Source organism: Schistocerca nitens, chromosome 11, assembly GCF_023898315.1.
Source record: "Schistocerca nitens isolate TAMUIC-IGC-003100 chromosome 11, iqSchNite1.1, whole genome shotgun sequence".
NCBI classification, from domain to species: Eukaryota; Metazoa; Arthropoda; class Insecta; order Orthoptera; family Acrididae; genus Schistocerca; species Schistocerca nitens.
Window position 1 is genome coordinate 107,645,863 of NC_064624.1, and position 17,735 is coordinate 107,663,597.

The 17,735-nt window shown below is 42.0% G+C and overlaps 1 protein-coding gene across 1 annotated transcript in view; it reads right to left on the reverse strand.

Annotated features, from left to right (window-relative positions):
- The window catches only part of LOC126212672 (pleckstrin homology domain-containing family M member 2), a 282,889-nt gene that overhangs the window by 44,307 nt on the left and 220,847 nt on the right, over positions 1 to 17,735 (reverse strand). Inside the window, exons 16-17 of the mRNA XM_049940093.1 lie at positions 9,810 to 10,034; positions 6,409 to 6,528 (exon numbers count right to left, since the gene is read on the reverse strand). Coding sequence (XP_049796050.1) covers positions 6,409 to 6,528; positions 9,810 to 10,034 — 345 coding nt within the window. The remainder of the gene's footprint in view (positions 1 to 6,408; positions 6,529 to 9,809; positions 10,035 to 17,735) is intronic.

The window sequence follows — 17,735 nt, forward strand, 5'->3', positions numbered from 1 at the left end:
CCCATGACAATTTTTGTATGTGGATTTAAAAAACAATTAATTGAAATCAGAAAATGATCAAGCAACACCAGTAATAAAGAACAGTCAGAAATGAATCAGTTTTACATATAAATCAAAGGATTTTATATAGTTTTGCAATCAAACACTAAAAATTATCCCTTTTTGAGCAAAAAAGTATGATGAGATATCTCTGAATCAAAGATAAAGCTCGGGAATCTGTAAGACATTAAAACTTATTACTATTGAAAGTCAGATTAGACATTATTAAAGTTAAAATTATAATCTATTCACCCATATAGGAAGGATTCAGAGCTGGTAATAATTTTGATGATTTTAGATAGTATGAAATGTATTGCACTCAGCGTACCTCATCAAAGAAGTAACAATAATGTCAGTCATTTATCATAGTGCCATTCAGGAATTATCACTCAATGGTTTTAAGTTTAAAAGTGACATGATTTAAGGTCCTTAGGAAGCCATCATCTTAATCAGATATGATCATATTAGTGTCCCAGGCATATCAGATACCTCCGTCAAGATGTTGTTGTTGTTGCGGTCTTCAGTCCTGAGACTGGTTTGATGCAGCTCTCCATGCTACTCTATCCTGTGCAAGCTTCATCATCTCCCAGTACCTACTGCAACCTACATCCTTCTGAATCTGCTTAGTGTATTCATCTCTTGGTCTCCCTCTACGATTTTTACCTTCCACGCTGCCCTCCAATGCTAAATTTGTGATCCCTTGATGCCTCAGAACATGTCCTACCAACCGATCCCTTCTTCTAGTCAAGTTGTGCCACAAACTTCTCTTCTCCCCAATTCTATTCAATACCTCCTCATTAGTTACGTGATCTACCCACCTTATCTTCAGCATTCTTCTGTAGCACCACATTTCGAAAGCTTCTATTCTCTTCTTGTCCAAACTAGTTATCGTCCATGTCTCACTTCCATACATGGCTACACTCCATACAAATACTTTCAGAAACGACTTCCTGACACCTAAATCTATACTCGATGTTAACAAATTTCTCTTCTTGAGAAACGCTTTCCTTGCCATTGCCAGTCTACATTTTATATCCTCTCTACTTCGACCATCATCGGTTATTTTACTCCCTAAATAGCAAAACTCCTTTACTACTTTAAGTGTCTCATTTCCTAATCTAATTCCCTCAGCATCACCCGACTTAATTTGACTACATTCCATTATCCTCGTTTTGCAGGGCAAAACATTACATAAGCTATTGCAACATATTTAATATTAGTCATTGCTGTCACATTATGTAGCTAGCTTAATAAAAACAAAATAAGCCATCTAGTAACTGGCTGAGGCATAATGTAGTATGTTTAGTTTGTGGTTTTGAAAGCAGAAGTATATATTTATTTTCAATGTTTTTGTTTCATATATTTTGTAGACCTATTAGATGCTCACCTGAGCACAATTAACTTCTGCTGCCAGATGATTTTTTCCTTTCACTTGTTGCTGACAAAAGAAAAATGAAGAGATACTCTACTCTCCTGTCTAGTAGCGTGGATGCAAATCAGGAGGTGCACTCAACCTTTGTAAAAGATTTGGATTAATGTGTGCCTACATTATTTTGAGACTACCATTTAATGATGTCTGTGTTTTGAAATGCAGGATGCCGTGTGGGAACTTCCTTATTTGAAACATGCAACACACAGTGACCCTTACTCATTGTTGTGTGGTGTTGAGCAGGACATAACATTTTTAGACAAGACAGGAGCTTGCATTTATTGTGGCAACTTACTTTTGTAATGGCTGCCTGGTGATTGCAACTTAGCAAGCATTTGGAAAACAGTTTGATATTGTGTCTGCTGATCATGTTCTTGTTCAAAGATCAATTGTTACGTGGGTGCCGAAAAAGAAGCCTTCAAGAACTTCCAGGACACTAGAAAATGTTGAGAAAGTACAGATAGTGATTTTCAATTCCTCTAAGTAATGTGCACGCAAACATGCAGATGCTATTGTAATTTTTAATTGCACACTGAGGCGAATTCTTCATGTCGGTTGGTCGGTTGGACAGTATGGGGGAAGGGACCGAACAGCGAGGTCATCGGTCCCATCGGATTATGAAGGATGGGGAAAGAAATTGGCCGCGCCCTTTCAAAGGAACCATCCCAGCAATTGCCTGGAGCGATTTTGGGAAATTGTGGAAAACCTAAATCAGGATGGCCGGATGCGGGTTTGAACTGTGGTCCTCCTGAATAAGAGTCCAGTGTGCTAACCACAGTGCCACCTCACCAGTATTCTTCTTGAAGACTTGAAACTTCAGCCTTACAAACTGGCAGTGGTTCAAACACTTAATGCACACGATACTGTTTCACAAAAGCATGCACGTGACGTGAAGCCTCAACTGAAAAACTGCCTCAGGACACCCTCGTGTTCTTACATGATGAGGCACCTTTTCATTTGTCTGGATGTGTGAATAAACAAAACATGTGATATTGGAATGGCACAAACCCCTGAGAACTTCACGAGCATCCCTGCATACAGAACGTGAGACTCTTTGGTGCGCAATATCCAAAATTGGCATTACTGACCCACGGTTTTTCAAAGAAAACAACAGGACAGTTACTTTCACTTGTGAGAGTTATGTCCAGATGATCGAGAAGTTTTTCCCTTCCCGAACTTGACGAAATTGATATTGGTGGACGACTGGTTTCAACAAGATGGTGCCACGGCTAACGTGGTAAAACTGTCGACTCCCTTCCACAAAAACTTCCCCTACCGTCTCATCTTTCCGAGTGCAGATCTTCAGTGGCCAGCATGCTCACCAGATTTAGCCCCTGTGACTTTTTCTTAAGGGATCATCTTAAATCCTCAGTGTATACCAATCATTCAATGCCCCGGGTGAGAAGCAGAATAATATTCGTGTTACTATAGCCAACAGAGACAGCCTCGACAAGAAGACCAAAATTTAACAGTCTGACTCCCCAAATGCATTGTGCAAAATGGAGGAAACTTTCAAGATATTATTTTGAAAACCTAATGAAATAAAACACTTTAAATGTTCCTCTATGCAAGGAAAACAGAATTAAACTGATATCTCCAATATTTTCCATTTCAATTTTTTTTTTTAAATAAGGAAGTTCCTGCATCATACTGTATATATTGCCAGCAGCCACAAAGCACGAAAGAGGGTATAGACAGACACACAGACACGGGACAGTGTCAGCCTTGGGTCATCTTCCTTAGTTGTTTGCATTTTCTGACTGCTGCCCTGGTCCTTTTGAATATCTTTTTAACTTTTGGCACCTGTGTTGCCCATGACAATGGCACTTATGACTTTCTTTTTCCTCTAGGGTCCCATTTTGTAAAACAAACATATCCATCTACTTCTTACGCCCTGTTCCCAGCCCACACTTTCTAACTGCCCGACAAACCAACATAACACCCCCCCCCCCCCCCTCCCAATCACACAGCAGCTAGCAGCCCTGCCCTGACACTGCCACAGGCAGCACAGCATATTCCCCCACCCCTACCCCGCTATTGTCGCATCTCCCAGCCCCACGTCTCTTCTGTACCCCCTGTACACGGTGGCAGCCAGTCAAGTAATATTTTTGGGATTTGGTGTAAAAAAATTTTATTTCAAAGGCCCAGTCAGATCTTTACAAGTGTTCCCCCTGAGTAACTTATGCCGTGCCTACGTGACACAAGTGGATTGTCTTTGAAAATTGAGGCAGTTCTGTCCAGTTAAAGCTGCTGACAAGAGATGCCTTGAGCCCTCTGCTGAAACTGCTAGCGAATTCACACCACTGGTTTTAACCAATAGCGTGCGTAGGATACCAATCACGTTTGTGGATGCTGGAGTGTTCTGCAGTTGCTTCTCTCTCTTGTAATCCAGACGTCGAGCAGAACAGACATCTTTTTGGAAGGCAGAGCCTCTGGCTCTGCTTTTCACGACCAGCCACCAACGTAAGTTAACATGGACCACTTTCCCTTCTGTTGCCCATTTCAGTTAATTGTTCGACCTCCTAGACTGACCTAAACCTGGTAACTTCCGACCCTAGGTGCGCCCCTTGTACACCGTACATTGAAATATATCCTCTTTATTGTACCTAATTTCCTGTTTTGTCATTTAACGACAGCCCTGGATGCCCACTATCTAATCCTGACTGCTCGACCTCCTGCACCCTGTCATCATGAGGCATATGTAACAACCGTCTCCCCACTTTCTCAAACCCTGTATACCTTTGCACCCCACTACCCTCCCCAGCAAAGACTGCTATTCACCTCAGACAAAGTGCTGTCAGGCCTTGGGTCCCAGAGATGACAGTGGTCATATATGTGTGTGTGTGTGTGTGTGTGTGTGTGTGTGTGTGTGTGTGAGAGAGAGAGAGAGAGAGAGAGAGAGAGAGAGAGAGAGAGAGTATTTTATCTGCTTTTTCATGTGGTGTGTGGACGGCAGTTCCCACGGAAGTTATTTGGTTTTATGAGATGTTACCCAAAATATCCGAGAATTTCACTGTCGAACCGGTAGCAGCACGGCATTCCACCACTATATGTATCGAGATACACGTGTCAGTTACTGTGGCACAAACTTGTGTCATTTTTTCCACGTGCAGTTGTGAGTTGTAGTGGTGCGTGTCAGGACGTGTTTCAGTGCTACTGTGAATTGTGAAATGGATAATGTGAAGGAGCAACGGATTCGCATCAAATTCTGTTTTGAGTTGAACAACACTGCAGCTGAAACCCACGCTTGCTGACAGAGGCATTCGGTGAGAGTACACCGAGTCGAACAAGAAAATTTGAGTGGTTCGAGCTCTTCGACAAAGGCTGACAATTTGTGGCAGACTACAAACATTCTGCTCGACCCTCAATGTGCATGACACCGAAAACGATCACGAAAGTCCGCGAGCTGATTCACGGAGACTGAGGGCAGACAATTCACGGTGAGACTCGGGCTATCGTACGGTACGTGTCAACAAATTCTAGCCGAGGAACTGAATGTACGACGAGTATGTCGCTCATCTTCACAGAATCGACTGACGAAACCTCAGGATTTGAATATGCACTGAGCTGCAACAAAGAGTTCGAGTGTGTCCAAAATCATTATCTAGAGTCATAACAGTTGGTGAATCTCGGGTCTGTGGTTACAACACTGAAACAACGCACAGTCATCACGATGGAAAATGCCATCTTCTCTGAGGCCAAAAAAGGGCGAGGTCGACAAGATCGCAGTGATACGAAGTCAGTACCGATCGTATTTTTTGACATATGGGGAATAGTGCATAATTTTGTTCCACTCGGTCAGCCTATGAACGGACAACTTTACTGAATGGCTTTGAGGTGACTAAGGAATAATGTTTGGCACAAATGGCCAGAGTCCCACCTTCCCTACTTTCCAGACCTAGCACCGTCCTACTTCTACCTATCCCTGAAGATGAAAATACTGCGTACTACCAGGGTTGCTTCAAAAAATGGGAACAACACTGGGATCATTCCTTACAAGACTGACGTGACTACTCTGAAGGTGACAGAGGAAATTAGGATGTAAGTACAGTTTTCCAATTTTCACAGTGAAATTCCAGATATTTTGGGTAGCACCTCATACACTGCTGTGAACTATGATTCAAATGACTCTGAGCACTATGGGACTTAACATCTGAGGTCATCAGTCCCGTAGAACTTAAAACTACTTAAACCTAACTAACCTAAGGACAGTACACACATCCATGCCTGAGGCAGATTCGAACCTGCAACCATAGCAGCAGCACAGTTCCGAAATGAAGTGCCTAGAACCGTTCATCCACAGCGGCCTGCTGGGAACTACGTTCCAGCTTGTGATACCTTATGTTGTTGAGTGGGTCCCATCACCTAACATAACTAATGTCAAATTTTTATTTTTAAACATTTGATAATTTTCTACCTAGAGTGTATTCTATTTGATGACCGACTGCTTTAACAACACTTGACGATGACCATTTGTCAAAACTGCAATTGGAATAAATAATGTTTTAACAGCCTCAAGCGACATGCCTTCATTCAAAAATATATCTAATATTGTTCAAATGAAAGTTTGCCATTTGATTGTATAGATTGTTTTTTCTATTGCACAAACAACCTATACAGTCAAATGGCAAAGCATTCATTTAAACAGTATTAATGTATACGATTTTGGTCCTGAACTACAGAAAGATTATAATATATAGCATTCTTATTTATTATGCCCTTCCGTGACTGACTGTCTCCTCTGTGTGACAAGTAGCAATTTCTCCTTTCCATATCGTCCCTGCGACAATCACCTGTTCTGTCCTGCCCACAATCTACTCTGCATCCCGTGCAGTATCTCGTGAAGCACAGTCGCACGACAGACACTGCACACTCAGAATTGCCATTCAGAAGTGACATAAAATACGAGAACTGCCAGCACAGCCGAGCAGCCGACCTACCTTCGACACGGAAGGCCAGAGCGTGCGCAGGGCCTCCCTGAAGGCGATCATCTCGCGCGGCGACGCGAAGTACAGCACCCAGTCTCCGCTCGTGGCGTGCACCTCGCGGCACGAGAACTCCTGCAACAGGGGCACACGTACCGTCACCGAAGTAAAATAAAGTTACCAGGAGGCAGAATGAATAGCCATTACTTACGAGGGTAGACTGATAAGTCTGTGACTTTTGTATACAGAATAATGTTATAAAAGAAACACTTTATTTTCTCAACATTCTATCCTTTCAGTTCAGTACCTATTTTTTTAATCCTTCCAAGAAATACTATTTTTCAAAGTAGGGAAAATAGAAGTTTGTTTCAAGCACTATGTCTTCACTGGCCACAAATTTCTTCTGACCGAATCAATGTTTGAGGTCTGTGAGGATGCAGAAGTCACTCCAAGATAAACATGGAGAGTGTGGTGGGTAGGTAGCAGCTTGTAGCTTAATTCCATAAATTTTGCCACGGAAAAACAGATGTGTGGTTGTGGTTGTGCACACTGTCCTGGTGAAAGAGAACCCTTAGCTTCATCAACTGGAGCTTTTAATAAATTCTTGTGAAATTGATCCTGATGTAGCACAATATGAAAATGTTCCATTTACCCTTTGCAAGGTACTTAAAGTAGTTATAAATTCACTGTAGAACTGTGCTTGATATCAATATTACCAGCAGTGACAGTTGCTGATGTCATGTATTGAAAAAAAGTTGGGCAAAATAGCAATCTATAAATATCATAGCTCAAGAATTGCAAAAGACAGTCACCATGAGCCTTGGCACTGACAAAATCATTTTTATTTTTACTTTTATTTTTATTTTTAAGGATTTTTAAGGAGAAGTTCATTGGAGGGAATCTATTCGTTTTGTTTTGTGTTGAATGTAATGGATCTATATTGGTGCCCAAAATTAAAGCAACAAACCAAAATTTTGCAAGGTTGCATTTATTTTGCCACAAAACAGTATACTCGTGTGATAGTAAAGTAGAAACAATATAAAGAATACAGAATTTAAACAACTGCAACACGCATAATGGTAGACAAAAATGTTCTTCGTTTTTTCCACCTTAACAGATTTACACACAGATTCCAACAACTGGTTAATGCACTCAGATTGGGGTGTGACCACCTCTGGCAGCAGTACAGGCCTGACAACGACAGGACATGCAGTGAATGACGTCATTGGTCTCACGTTGAGGCAATAACACCCATTCTTCCCGCAGAGCTGCTCGCAAGTCTTGGGGAGTGGTTGGTGGATTCTGGCATGATGCAACTGTGTCCCTAATGCATCTCACACATGCTCTATGGGATTCAACTTACTGCAAGCCACACCATGTGTCCAATATCTTCTGTTTCCAAAATACATCAACCACCTGTGCTGTATGAGGTCGGGCACTATTGTCCAGCAATATGAAGTCTGTGCCAGATTCAGTCCAGAGATGATACACACATCAAAAAAAGTTTTGCATCATCCCAGTTCCCAGAACTCCTGAAAATAGATGTTGACCATGGATATTGTATCACAGACACAGTCCCTTTGACTGTTCAGAGATGTCACTAAACCCGCCCAAAGATGCAAACAACCGTGCATGAGCAAAGCACCTATTAGACAGAGGGGGTCATTCCACCAGAAAGGAGGTACACGGCTCGTATTGTGTATAGTTCAACCGTGCCTAGATGGCCAATACCACGATTTGATAATGTTTGCATTGTGACTTGATGCCAGGAAGGGCTCTCAACAAGTGAAGTGTCCAGGCGTCTCGCAGTGAATCAAAGCAATGTTGTTCGGTCATGGAGGAGATAGAGAGAGACACGAACTGTTAATGACATGCCTCGCTCAGGCCGCCCAAGGGCTACTACTGCAGTGGATGACTGCTACCTATGGATTATGGCTCGAAGGAACCCTGACAGCAACACCACCGTGTTGAATAATCTTTTTTGTAGAGCCACAGGACGTCATGTTATGATGTTTTGGTTCCCCGATGTTTTGGGGAGGCATTATGTGAGGTTGACGTTTGCTGCTGGTGGTCACGGAAGGTGCTGCAATGGTGTACGATACGTGAATGCCATCCGACCAATAGTGCAACCATATTGGCAACATGTTGGCAAGGCATTCATCTTCATGGACAACAATTTGCGCCCCCATCGTGACCTCCTTCAGGATAATGACATCGCTGGACTAGAGTGGCCAGCATGTTCTCTAGACATGATCCTTATTGAACATGCCTGGGATAGATTGAAAAGGACTGTTTATGGATGATGTGACCCACCAACCACTCTGAGGGATCTACGCTGAATCACCATTGAGGAGTGGGACAATCTGGACCAACAGTGCCTTAATGAACTTGTGGATAGTATGCCACGGCGAATAGAGGCATGCATCAATGCAAGAGGACGTGCTACTGGGTATCAGAGGTAGCGGTGTGTACAGAAATCTGGACCACCACATCTGAAGGTCTCGCTGTATGGTGGTACAACATGCAATGTGTGGTTTTCATGAGCAATAAAAAGGGTGGAAATGACTTTTATGTTGATCTCTATTCCAATTTTCTGTACAGGTTACGATCTCTCACAACCGAGGTGATGCAAAACTTTTTTTTATGTGTGTAGAAGGTGAAAGTGTGAAGTAAAGATGGACTGAGGCAAAGAGAAAAAGAAGTTGGACACACACACACACACACACACACACACACACACACACACACACACACACACACAGAGAGAGAGAGAGAGAGAGAGAGAGAGAGAGAGAGAGAGAGAGAGAGAGACAGAGAGAGGCAAATGGAGCTACAAGAACTTTTCAGAATGAAAAGAGTCTTGTAACTTGAGACATTAGCATAGCACTGGAGTGCAGTTGCTGACGGATTTGAAAGATAGGAAAATATATCACATGTTAACTTACGACAGGCATGGAAAGTTCATTACTAAAATGCAGTGTAGAAGAAATAGTATTGCTTTATAATTTAAAGTAGTAATTGCAGGTTTGAGGGCCGAGTCAAGAACAAAAATGTGAGACGTACAAGTTAAACTTCTTTCATACACATCTAACAGCAACCTCACACTCAAAGTAGTAGCTACACCGAACACTATGTCTGTTTCGTGATGTCGTGTTCTGCTCTGCAATATTTCGATCTGTCAAGAGACGCAACATCTCGTGGCACACCCCGATTCGATTTAGCGTGCCAAATTACGGTGCAAATTACCGAGACACACGTGACGTGTGGATCAGCTTACCCAGTTACGAAAATCCTGCTTAACTACTGTCGGACTGCTAAATAGAGGCTTTTGTAAAAAACTGAACAGCCTTTTGTATCCACCTCACATTGCATTTTTTTAAAAGTACCACGGCTACCCCAGAGCACTCCAGACTCACCAGGATGCACCAGCTGTCACTGTCGGTGGCGACCGTGACGGACGTGATGTCGGCGAGCGGCGCCCGGGCGAGGGTCTCCGCCCGCCCGCGCCGCCCCTCCGCGCCGCCCCCGGGGCTGCCGACGCCCACCCAGCGCGGCCACCAGTGCTCGCGGCACGTGAGCACCGACGTCGGCGTCAGTACGACCGAGCACGGCACCGTCTCCGCCCGCTCCACCTCGTACAGCTGCAGTGCCAACACGACTTCAGTGTGCTGTAATTCTGATAGAGGTATACATTGCTGCCATCATTTCATTATATTTTTTAATTGGGACGCAGATTTTTATTTTTTGTTTTTTATTGAAAAGGTAGTACAAGTATTATTGTTGACCCAAGCAAAGAAGCAGCAGCAATGAAAACAGTAAACGATGGTTTTGTTGAAGCTATTAACTCATTTTGCACAAATTGACAACATGTTGTCGAAGAAAGTAGAGTTATGCGTGGGGTTCATACATGTATATCTCACAGACACCTGCTGAAGCAATACAGGAATATTAACCACATCACAGTACATTACATTTGTTCATAGATGTAGTTTGTAGCCAACAATCTATTACATTTTAAACAATGAATAATTTGTTCTTGATTACAGTGACTAGTTTTGGTTTATGGGACTATCTTCAGGCCAGAGGCTCTGAAACACACAACATTTAAAATGGGTCATGTAGAACATATCACACATTAGTTATGACATAAAATAAAAGAGACATATTATCTAGGTGATGGGAGGAACCAACCTACAGTGCCAATGAGTAGTACAGGGTGACAGAGAAAAGTGGGAACATATCCACAATCCAATAAAACTAGAAGTGATGAAGGAAATAATATGCATTCATAGTAATTGAAGCCTTACAACTTTGCCATTTACGAAACATAGATGGCATTTATCATTTTTTTAAATTTACGTCCTTTAGATGGTGTCGTCCTGTACGAATTCATTCGTGAAACCTGTTTTTGAGATTCCCCATTGAGCACTGCAACATCTCAACTGGGATACTGTGAATTACATCCTGAATTCTCTGTTTTAACTCATCCAGGAATCTTGGTCTAGTCGTGTAGACTTTGCTCTTGAGGTAGCCCCACAAGAAAAAATCACAAATGGATAAATCTGGCAATCTAGGGGGCCAGGGAATCTTACCGAATCGTGAGATCACACAATTGCCAAACAATTCTCGCACGTATGTCATCGATTGGTGGGCAGTGTGTGATGTTGCTCTGTCCTGTTGAAACCAGGCTTCTTCAATGTTTGGAAAGTTGTTCACTGCAGGTGTAAGGAAAGTTCGTAACATCACCACATAACGATCGGCGTTGCAGTTATTGTGTTTACCTGCTCATTTGCAAAAAAATACAGTCCGATAATACCGTGCGATGAAATACCACACCGTACTGCCACTTTACTAGTGTGTAAGGAGTGCTCACGAACGTCTTTAGGATTTTTGTTTGCCCAGTAATGGTAGTTCTGTTAATTCACGTAGCCTGTGAGAGGAAAATGTGCCTCATCTGACATCCAAAACTTGTTTAGAAATCCAATGCCATTGTTTATTTTTGTTATCATTTGTTGACAGAATCCTAATCGTAACTGGTAATCATTGCCCTTCAATTGTTACACCACGTGCGGTATGTGTGGATGAAATTTTAAATTGAGATGAAGAATTCTGCGAACACTCTCCCGAGACATTCCAACCAGTGCTGCTCGCTCACGAATTGAACACCGTGGGCTCCGTAAGACAGACTCAGTGTTCGCTGGAGAACGCACACTTCTCGGTCATCCTGTCGGTTTCTTCTCGAGGGCAGATCCAGTCTCTTCAAAGTTATTAATCCAACATTTTATCGCCTATTTCGACACAACGGCATCGTGACATCCTAAATTATAAAAATGTCGAAACACCCTCTCCGCTGCTGCCAAACTACCATTGTTTTTATAAAACATTTTTATGGCCAACGCATGCTGTTGTCCGTTCCACTGATGACGATTACTGAAATGGTGGACTGTTTACTTGCTAACTGTCACGAACCCACAGTGCTGCCACCTGCCTGTAGTTGCCACCAATCATTTCAAACATTCCCGTTATTCTCTGTCACCCTGTACATACCAGTGAACTGTCCACACAAGCATTCAGTATGCAAGAACTCACCCTCAGGTAGACAAGGAATAAGAAAACTATTCAGTCACCAGAGGCAGTCATAACAACAACTTGTTGACACAGTAACAATCTGTGGTCTGCTTGTAAGTAATGTATGAACAGTTTATATGACCTGTCCGTTACTTAACAAATTCATTGGATGTTACAACATACAGCAAAGGATCACAGTTTTTGGGACGGCTGTCTGACAGTACTAACACTATAAGAAGCCAGTAAATATGAAAGTCCCGGTGTCAGAGTTCCGCGAGACTGCTTCGCAGTGGACAGCCAGATGCTCGATGTTCAATGTTCGATTCATATGGTGGCAGTCTCTAGGTCGGCATGTCATCTGTGACTGCCAGGCACCGGTCGTGGCGTGTCTCAAATTCAGTGCTGGCGGGATAACACATCGAGGTCCATTTACGGACACTCAATAGGTCTATCGTGGCCCCTACAATCGCCGTTTGGGCTACTTGCAGTGCTGCCCTGTCACGCTGCAGGTCTCTGTGCGCCGGCACAGCAATTGGTATCTGTCACAACTAGTTGGCAGAGCGTGGGTATTGTTGCTTTGGTCTTCAGACCAGAGTCTGGTTTGATGCAGCTCTCCACGCTACCCTATCTTCTGCAAGCTCCTTCATCTCCAAGTACCTACTGCAACCTACATCCTTCTGAATCTGCTTAGTGTATTCATCTCTTGGTCTCCCTCTACGATTTTACCCTCCACGCTACCCTCCAGTACTAAACTGGTGGTCCCTTGATGCCTCAGAATGTGTCCTACCAACTGATCCCTTCTTCTACTAGAGTTGTGTCACAAATTCCCAGTTCTCCCCAATTCTATTCAGTACCTCCTCATCAGTTACGCAATCTAGCCATCTAATCTTCAGCATTCTTCTGTAGCACCACATTTCGAAAGCCTCTATTCTCTTCTTGTCTAAACTATTTATCGTCCACATTTCACTTCCATACATGGCTACACTCCGTACAAATTCATTCAGAAAAGACTTCCTGACGCTCAAATCTATACTCGATGTTAACAAATTTCTCTTCTTCAGAAACACTTTCCTTGCCATTGCCAGTCTACATTTTCTATCCTCTCTACTTCGACCATCGTCAGTTATTTTGCTCCCCAAATAGCAAATCTCATTTACTACTTTAAGCGTCTCATTTTCTAATGTAATTCAGTCACCATCATCTGATTTAATTTCACTACAGTCCACTATCTTTGATTTGCTTTTATAGATATTCACCTTATATCCTTCTGTCAAGACACTATCTATCCTGTTCAACAACTCTTCCAGGTCCTTTGCTGTCTAACAGAATTACAATGTCATCAACAAACCTCGAAGATTTAATTTCTTCTCCATGGATATTAATACCTTCTCCAAATTTTTCTTTTCTTTCCTTTACTGCTTGCTCAACATACAGTTTGAATAACATCGAGGATAGGCTACAACCCTGTCTCACTCCCTTTACAACCACTGCTTCTCTTTCATGCCCCTCAACTGTTAGAACTGCCATTTGGTTTCTATACAAATTGTAAATAGCCTTTCGCTCCCTGTATTCGACCTCTGAAAATTTTGAGAATTTGAAAGAGAGTATTCCAGTCAACATTGTCAAAAGCTTTCTCAAAGTCTACAAATGCTAGTAACGTAGGTTTGCCTTTTCTTAATCTTTCTTCTAAGATAAGTCGTAAGGTCAGTATTGCCTGACGTGTTCCAACATTTCTATGGAATCCAAACTGATCTTTCTCAAGGTCAGCTTCAACCAGTTTTTCCATTCATCTGCAAAGAACATCTGTTAGTATTTTGCAGCTGTGACTTATTAAACTGATAGTTCGGTAATTTTCACATCTGTCAACACCTGCATTCTTTGGGATTGGAATTATCATATTCTTCTTGAAGTCTCAGGGTATTTCACCTTTCTCATACATCTTGCTTACCAGATGGCAGAGATTTGCCAGGGCTGGCTCTCTCAAGCCTAGCAGTAGTTGTAATGGACTGCTATCAAGTCACGGGGCATTGTTTTGACTCACGTCTTTCAGTGCTCTGTGAAACTCAGTATCGTATCTCCCATTTCATCTTCATCTATGTCCTCTCCCATTTCCGTAATACAGCTCTCCAGTACATCACCCTTGTATAGACCCGCTATGTCCTCCTTCCCCCTTTCTGCTTTCCCTTCTTTGCTTACAACTGGTTTTCCATCTGAGCTCTTGATATTCATACAAGTGGTTCTCTTTTCTCCAAAGGTGTCTTTAATTTTCCTGTAGGTAGTAGCTCTCTTACCCCTAGTGATATATGCCTCTACATCCTTACATCTGTTCTCTAGCCATCCTTGCTTAGCCATTTTCCACTTCCTGTCGATCGCATTTTTCAGACGTTTGGATTCCTTTTTGCCTGCTTCATTTACTGCATTTTTATATTTTCTCATTTCATCAATTAAATTCAATATCTCTTCTGTTACCCAATGATTTCTACTAGCCCTTGGTTTTTTACCTACTTGATCCTCTGCTGCCTGCACTACTTCATCTCTCAAAGCTACCCATTCTTCTTCTACCGTATTTCTTTCCCCTGTTCTTGTCAATCATTCCCTAGTGCTCTCTCTAAAACTCTCTACGATGTCTGCTTCTTTCAGTTTATCCAGGTCCCATCTCCTTAAATTCCTACCTTCTTGCAGTTTTGTCCATTTTAGTCTACAGTTCATAACCAATAGATTATGGTCAGAGTCCACATCTGCCCCTGTAAATGTCTTACAGTTTAAAACCTGATTCCTAAATCTCTGTCTTACCATTATATAATCTATCTGAAACCATCCAGTGTCTCCAGGTCTCTTCCACGTATACAGCCTTCTTTTGTGATTCTTGAACCAAGTGTTAGCTATGAATAAGTTATGGTCTGTGCAAAATTCTACCAGTCAGCTTCCTCTTTCATTCCTTACCCCATTTCATATTCACCTACTACTTTTCCTTCTCTTTCTTTCCCTACTGTTGAATTCCAGTCTCCCGTGACTATTAAATTTTTGTCTCCCCTCACTATCTGAATGATTTCTTTCATCCCATCATACATTTCTTCAATCTCTTCTTCATCTGTGGAGCTAGTTGGCATATAGACTTGTACTGCTGTGGTAAGCGTGGGCTTCGTGTCTATCTTGGCTACAATAATGCATTCACTAAGCTGTTCATACTAGCTTACCTGCGCCCCTATTTTTTTATTCATTATTAAACCTACTCCTGCATTACCCCTATTTGATTTTGTACTTATAACCCTGTATTGACCTGATCAAAAGTCTTGTTCCTCCTGCCACCGAACTTCACTAATTCCCTCCATATCTAACTTTAACCTATCCATTTCCCTTTTTAAATTTCCTAACCTAGCTTCCCAATTAAGGGATCTGACATTCCACACTCCGATCCGTAGAACGCCAGTTTTGTTTCTCCTAATAACGACATCCTCCTGAGTAGTCCCTGCCAGAGATCCGAATCGGTGAGTATTTTACCTCCGGAATATTTTACCCAAGAGGATGCTATCATCATTTAACTGCACAGTAAAGCTGCATTCCCTTGGTAAAAATGGCTGCCTAGGCATTAAAAAGAAAAAAATGCTCATATTACCAAAAAAATACATAGCTGAGACATAATTGTGAAACTACAGTGACTCACTTACGATTTTAATAAAAAGCAGTCAAAATTGCCATAAATTATTTAGTTTTGATTCCAGTAACCAGTCCTTAGACCAAAGTCTCTGAATATACATTAATTACAATGGGTCTCATATGACAAAATTTGTCCAAATTAAGAGCTAACTTACAAGCAACATAAGTTATAATATAAAATAAAAATTATGAGTAACCCAGATGACAGCAGCAGCCAGTTCATGGAGCCATCAAATACAGGGTGGTGCACTAAATGTGTTACCATTGTTTTAAAATATAAACTTTATTGTCAATACAATCTGAAAGGAACATATACTACAATGAAGAGCCGTCCATGGAGATTTGTTCTAACTCAGCACATGCTCAATATGTCCACCATTTCATTTCCTAACTTCCTTCAAATGAACACTGAAGTTAGTGATTACCCTACGGCACATGTCTTCCGTAATTTCACTGCAAGCTCAAAGAATAAGTCTTCTGAGCTCCATTAAATCACGTGGACATTTCGGGAAAATTTTTTCCTTTAGGTACCCCTAAAGAAAAAAGTCACATGGATTGAGGTCTGGACTATTGGGGGGCCAATTTTGTCCATCATTGAAGCGACCTGGAAACCTGAGTGAAATGATCCGCATGTCGAAATGCTCGTGTAAAAACTCCAACACAGTGTTTGCAGTATGTGGCCTTGCTCCACTTGCATGAACCACTGCGTGTTGAAGGGCAAGGCAGTAGCAAGAAGCTGTGGAATGAAGCTATTGCGAAGCATGCTCAAATAACGCTCGCTGTTCACAGTTTCTTCAAAGAAAAAGGGTCCAATAAGTCCGTGACTGGAAATTGCTGCCCACGCTGTAATCCTCGGCCGTCCGAGGTGGCCGAGCGGTTCTAGGCGCTACAGTCTGGAACCGCGCGGCCGTTACAGTCACAGGTTTGAATCCTGCCTCGGGCATGGATGTGTGTGATGTCCTTAGGTTAGTTAGGTTTAAGTAGTTCTAAGTTCTAGGGGACTGATGACCTCAGAAGTTAAGTCCCATATTGCTCAGAGCCTTTTTTTTTTTTTTTTTTTTTTTTTTTTTTTGTAATCCTCGGAGCATAATGTTGTCATTCATGAAGCACTTGTGGGTTTTCAGTGGCCCAAAAGCGTACATTTTGTTTGTTAACCACAACGTCTAAATGAAAATGCACCTCGTCTGAAAACCAAACAAACATTGTTGAGAGTTTCTTCCCTATCCTCCGCCCACTGAGCAAACAGTAGTCTCTGCTGCCTGTGTTCTTCAGTGAGCTTCTGTGCACAGGTCATCTTGTATGGGTACATATGGAGGTCACTTTTAAGAATGCGTTGAACGGAGCGTCTGGATATTCCCAGTTGCACTGCTGCCTTTCTACACGATTTCCCGGGACTTCTCTGTACAGCAACTCGTACCGCTTCAGTATTCTCCGGCGAACTAACAGGCTAAGGCCGAGGTCACTTCGCTTCCAATACTGTTCCTTCATGTAAAAAGTTATCATACAACCTGTGGATGGTCTTCTTGCAAGGGACCCGTCGTGTGTTAAACTGCTGTCAAAAACGCCTCTGAGTCACAACAAGGCTTTTCGTTTCGTGAAAAAGTAACACAATTGCCAATCGTTGCTGTGTCGTCAGTCTTCCATTGTCAGCCATTGTTGCTTACTAGTCTCCTAGCGGCAGTATTGTGAATTACACGTCATTTCATAACTCATTTGTTTTTCCAAGCTCTGCTGGTACTACTGTAGAGATCCCAGCGGGATATCTAATGTGCGTCGTAAATTGTGAAAGCAACAATTGGTAACACATTTTGTGTGCCACCCCGTAATATACACGGGTACCTGTAACAACTGCTGTCTGGTTGCCAAAGGCTGCATGTTATAAAGAGGAAGTTCTGCCTACTATTCCTCAAGTCATCCACAGTAAAAATGATTAAAATTCACAAACAACATGTGTATAAAAAGGAAATCATCATATGCTATATAAATTATAATACAACTTTATTAAAAGTCGAATAGCTCATTTAAAATAGTTTTGAAAGAGCAATAAACCAGCCAAAATAACAAAAACTGCCAAACATTAGAAACTCACTCAAACTATTCAATTGTTTATGCGTTGA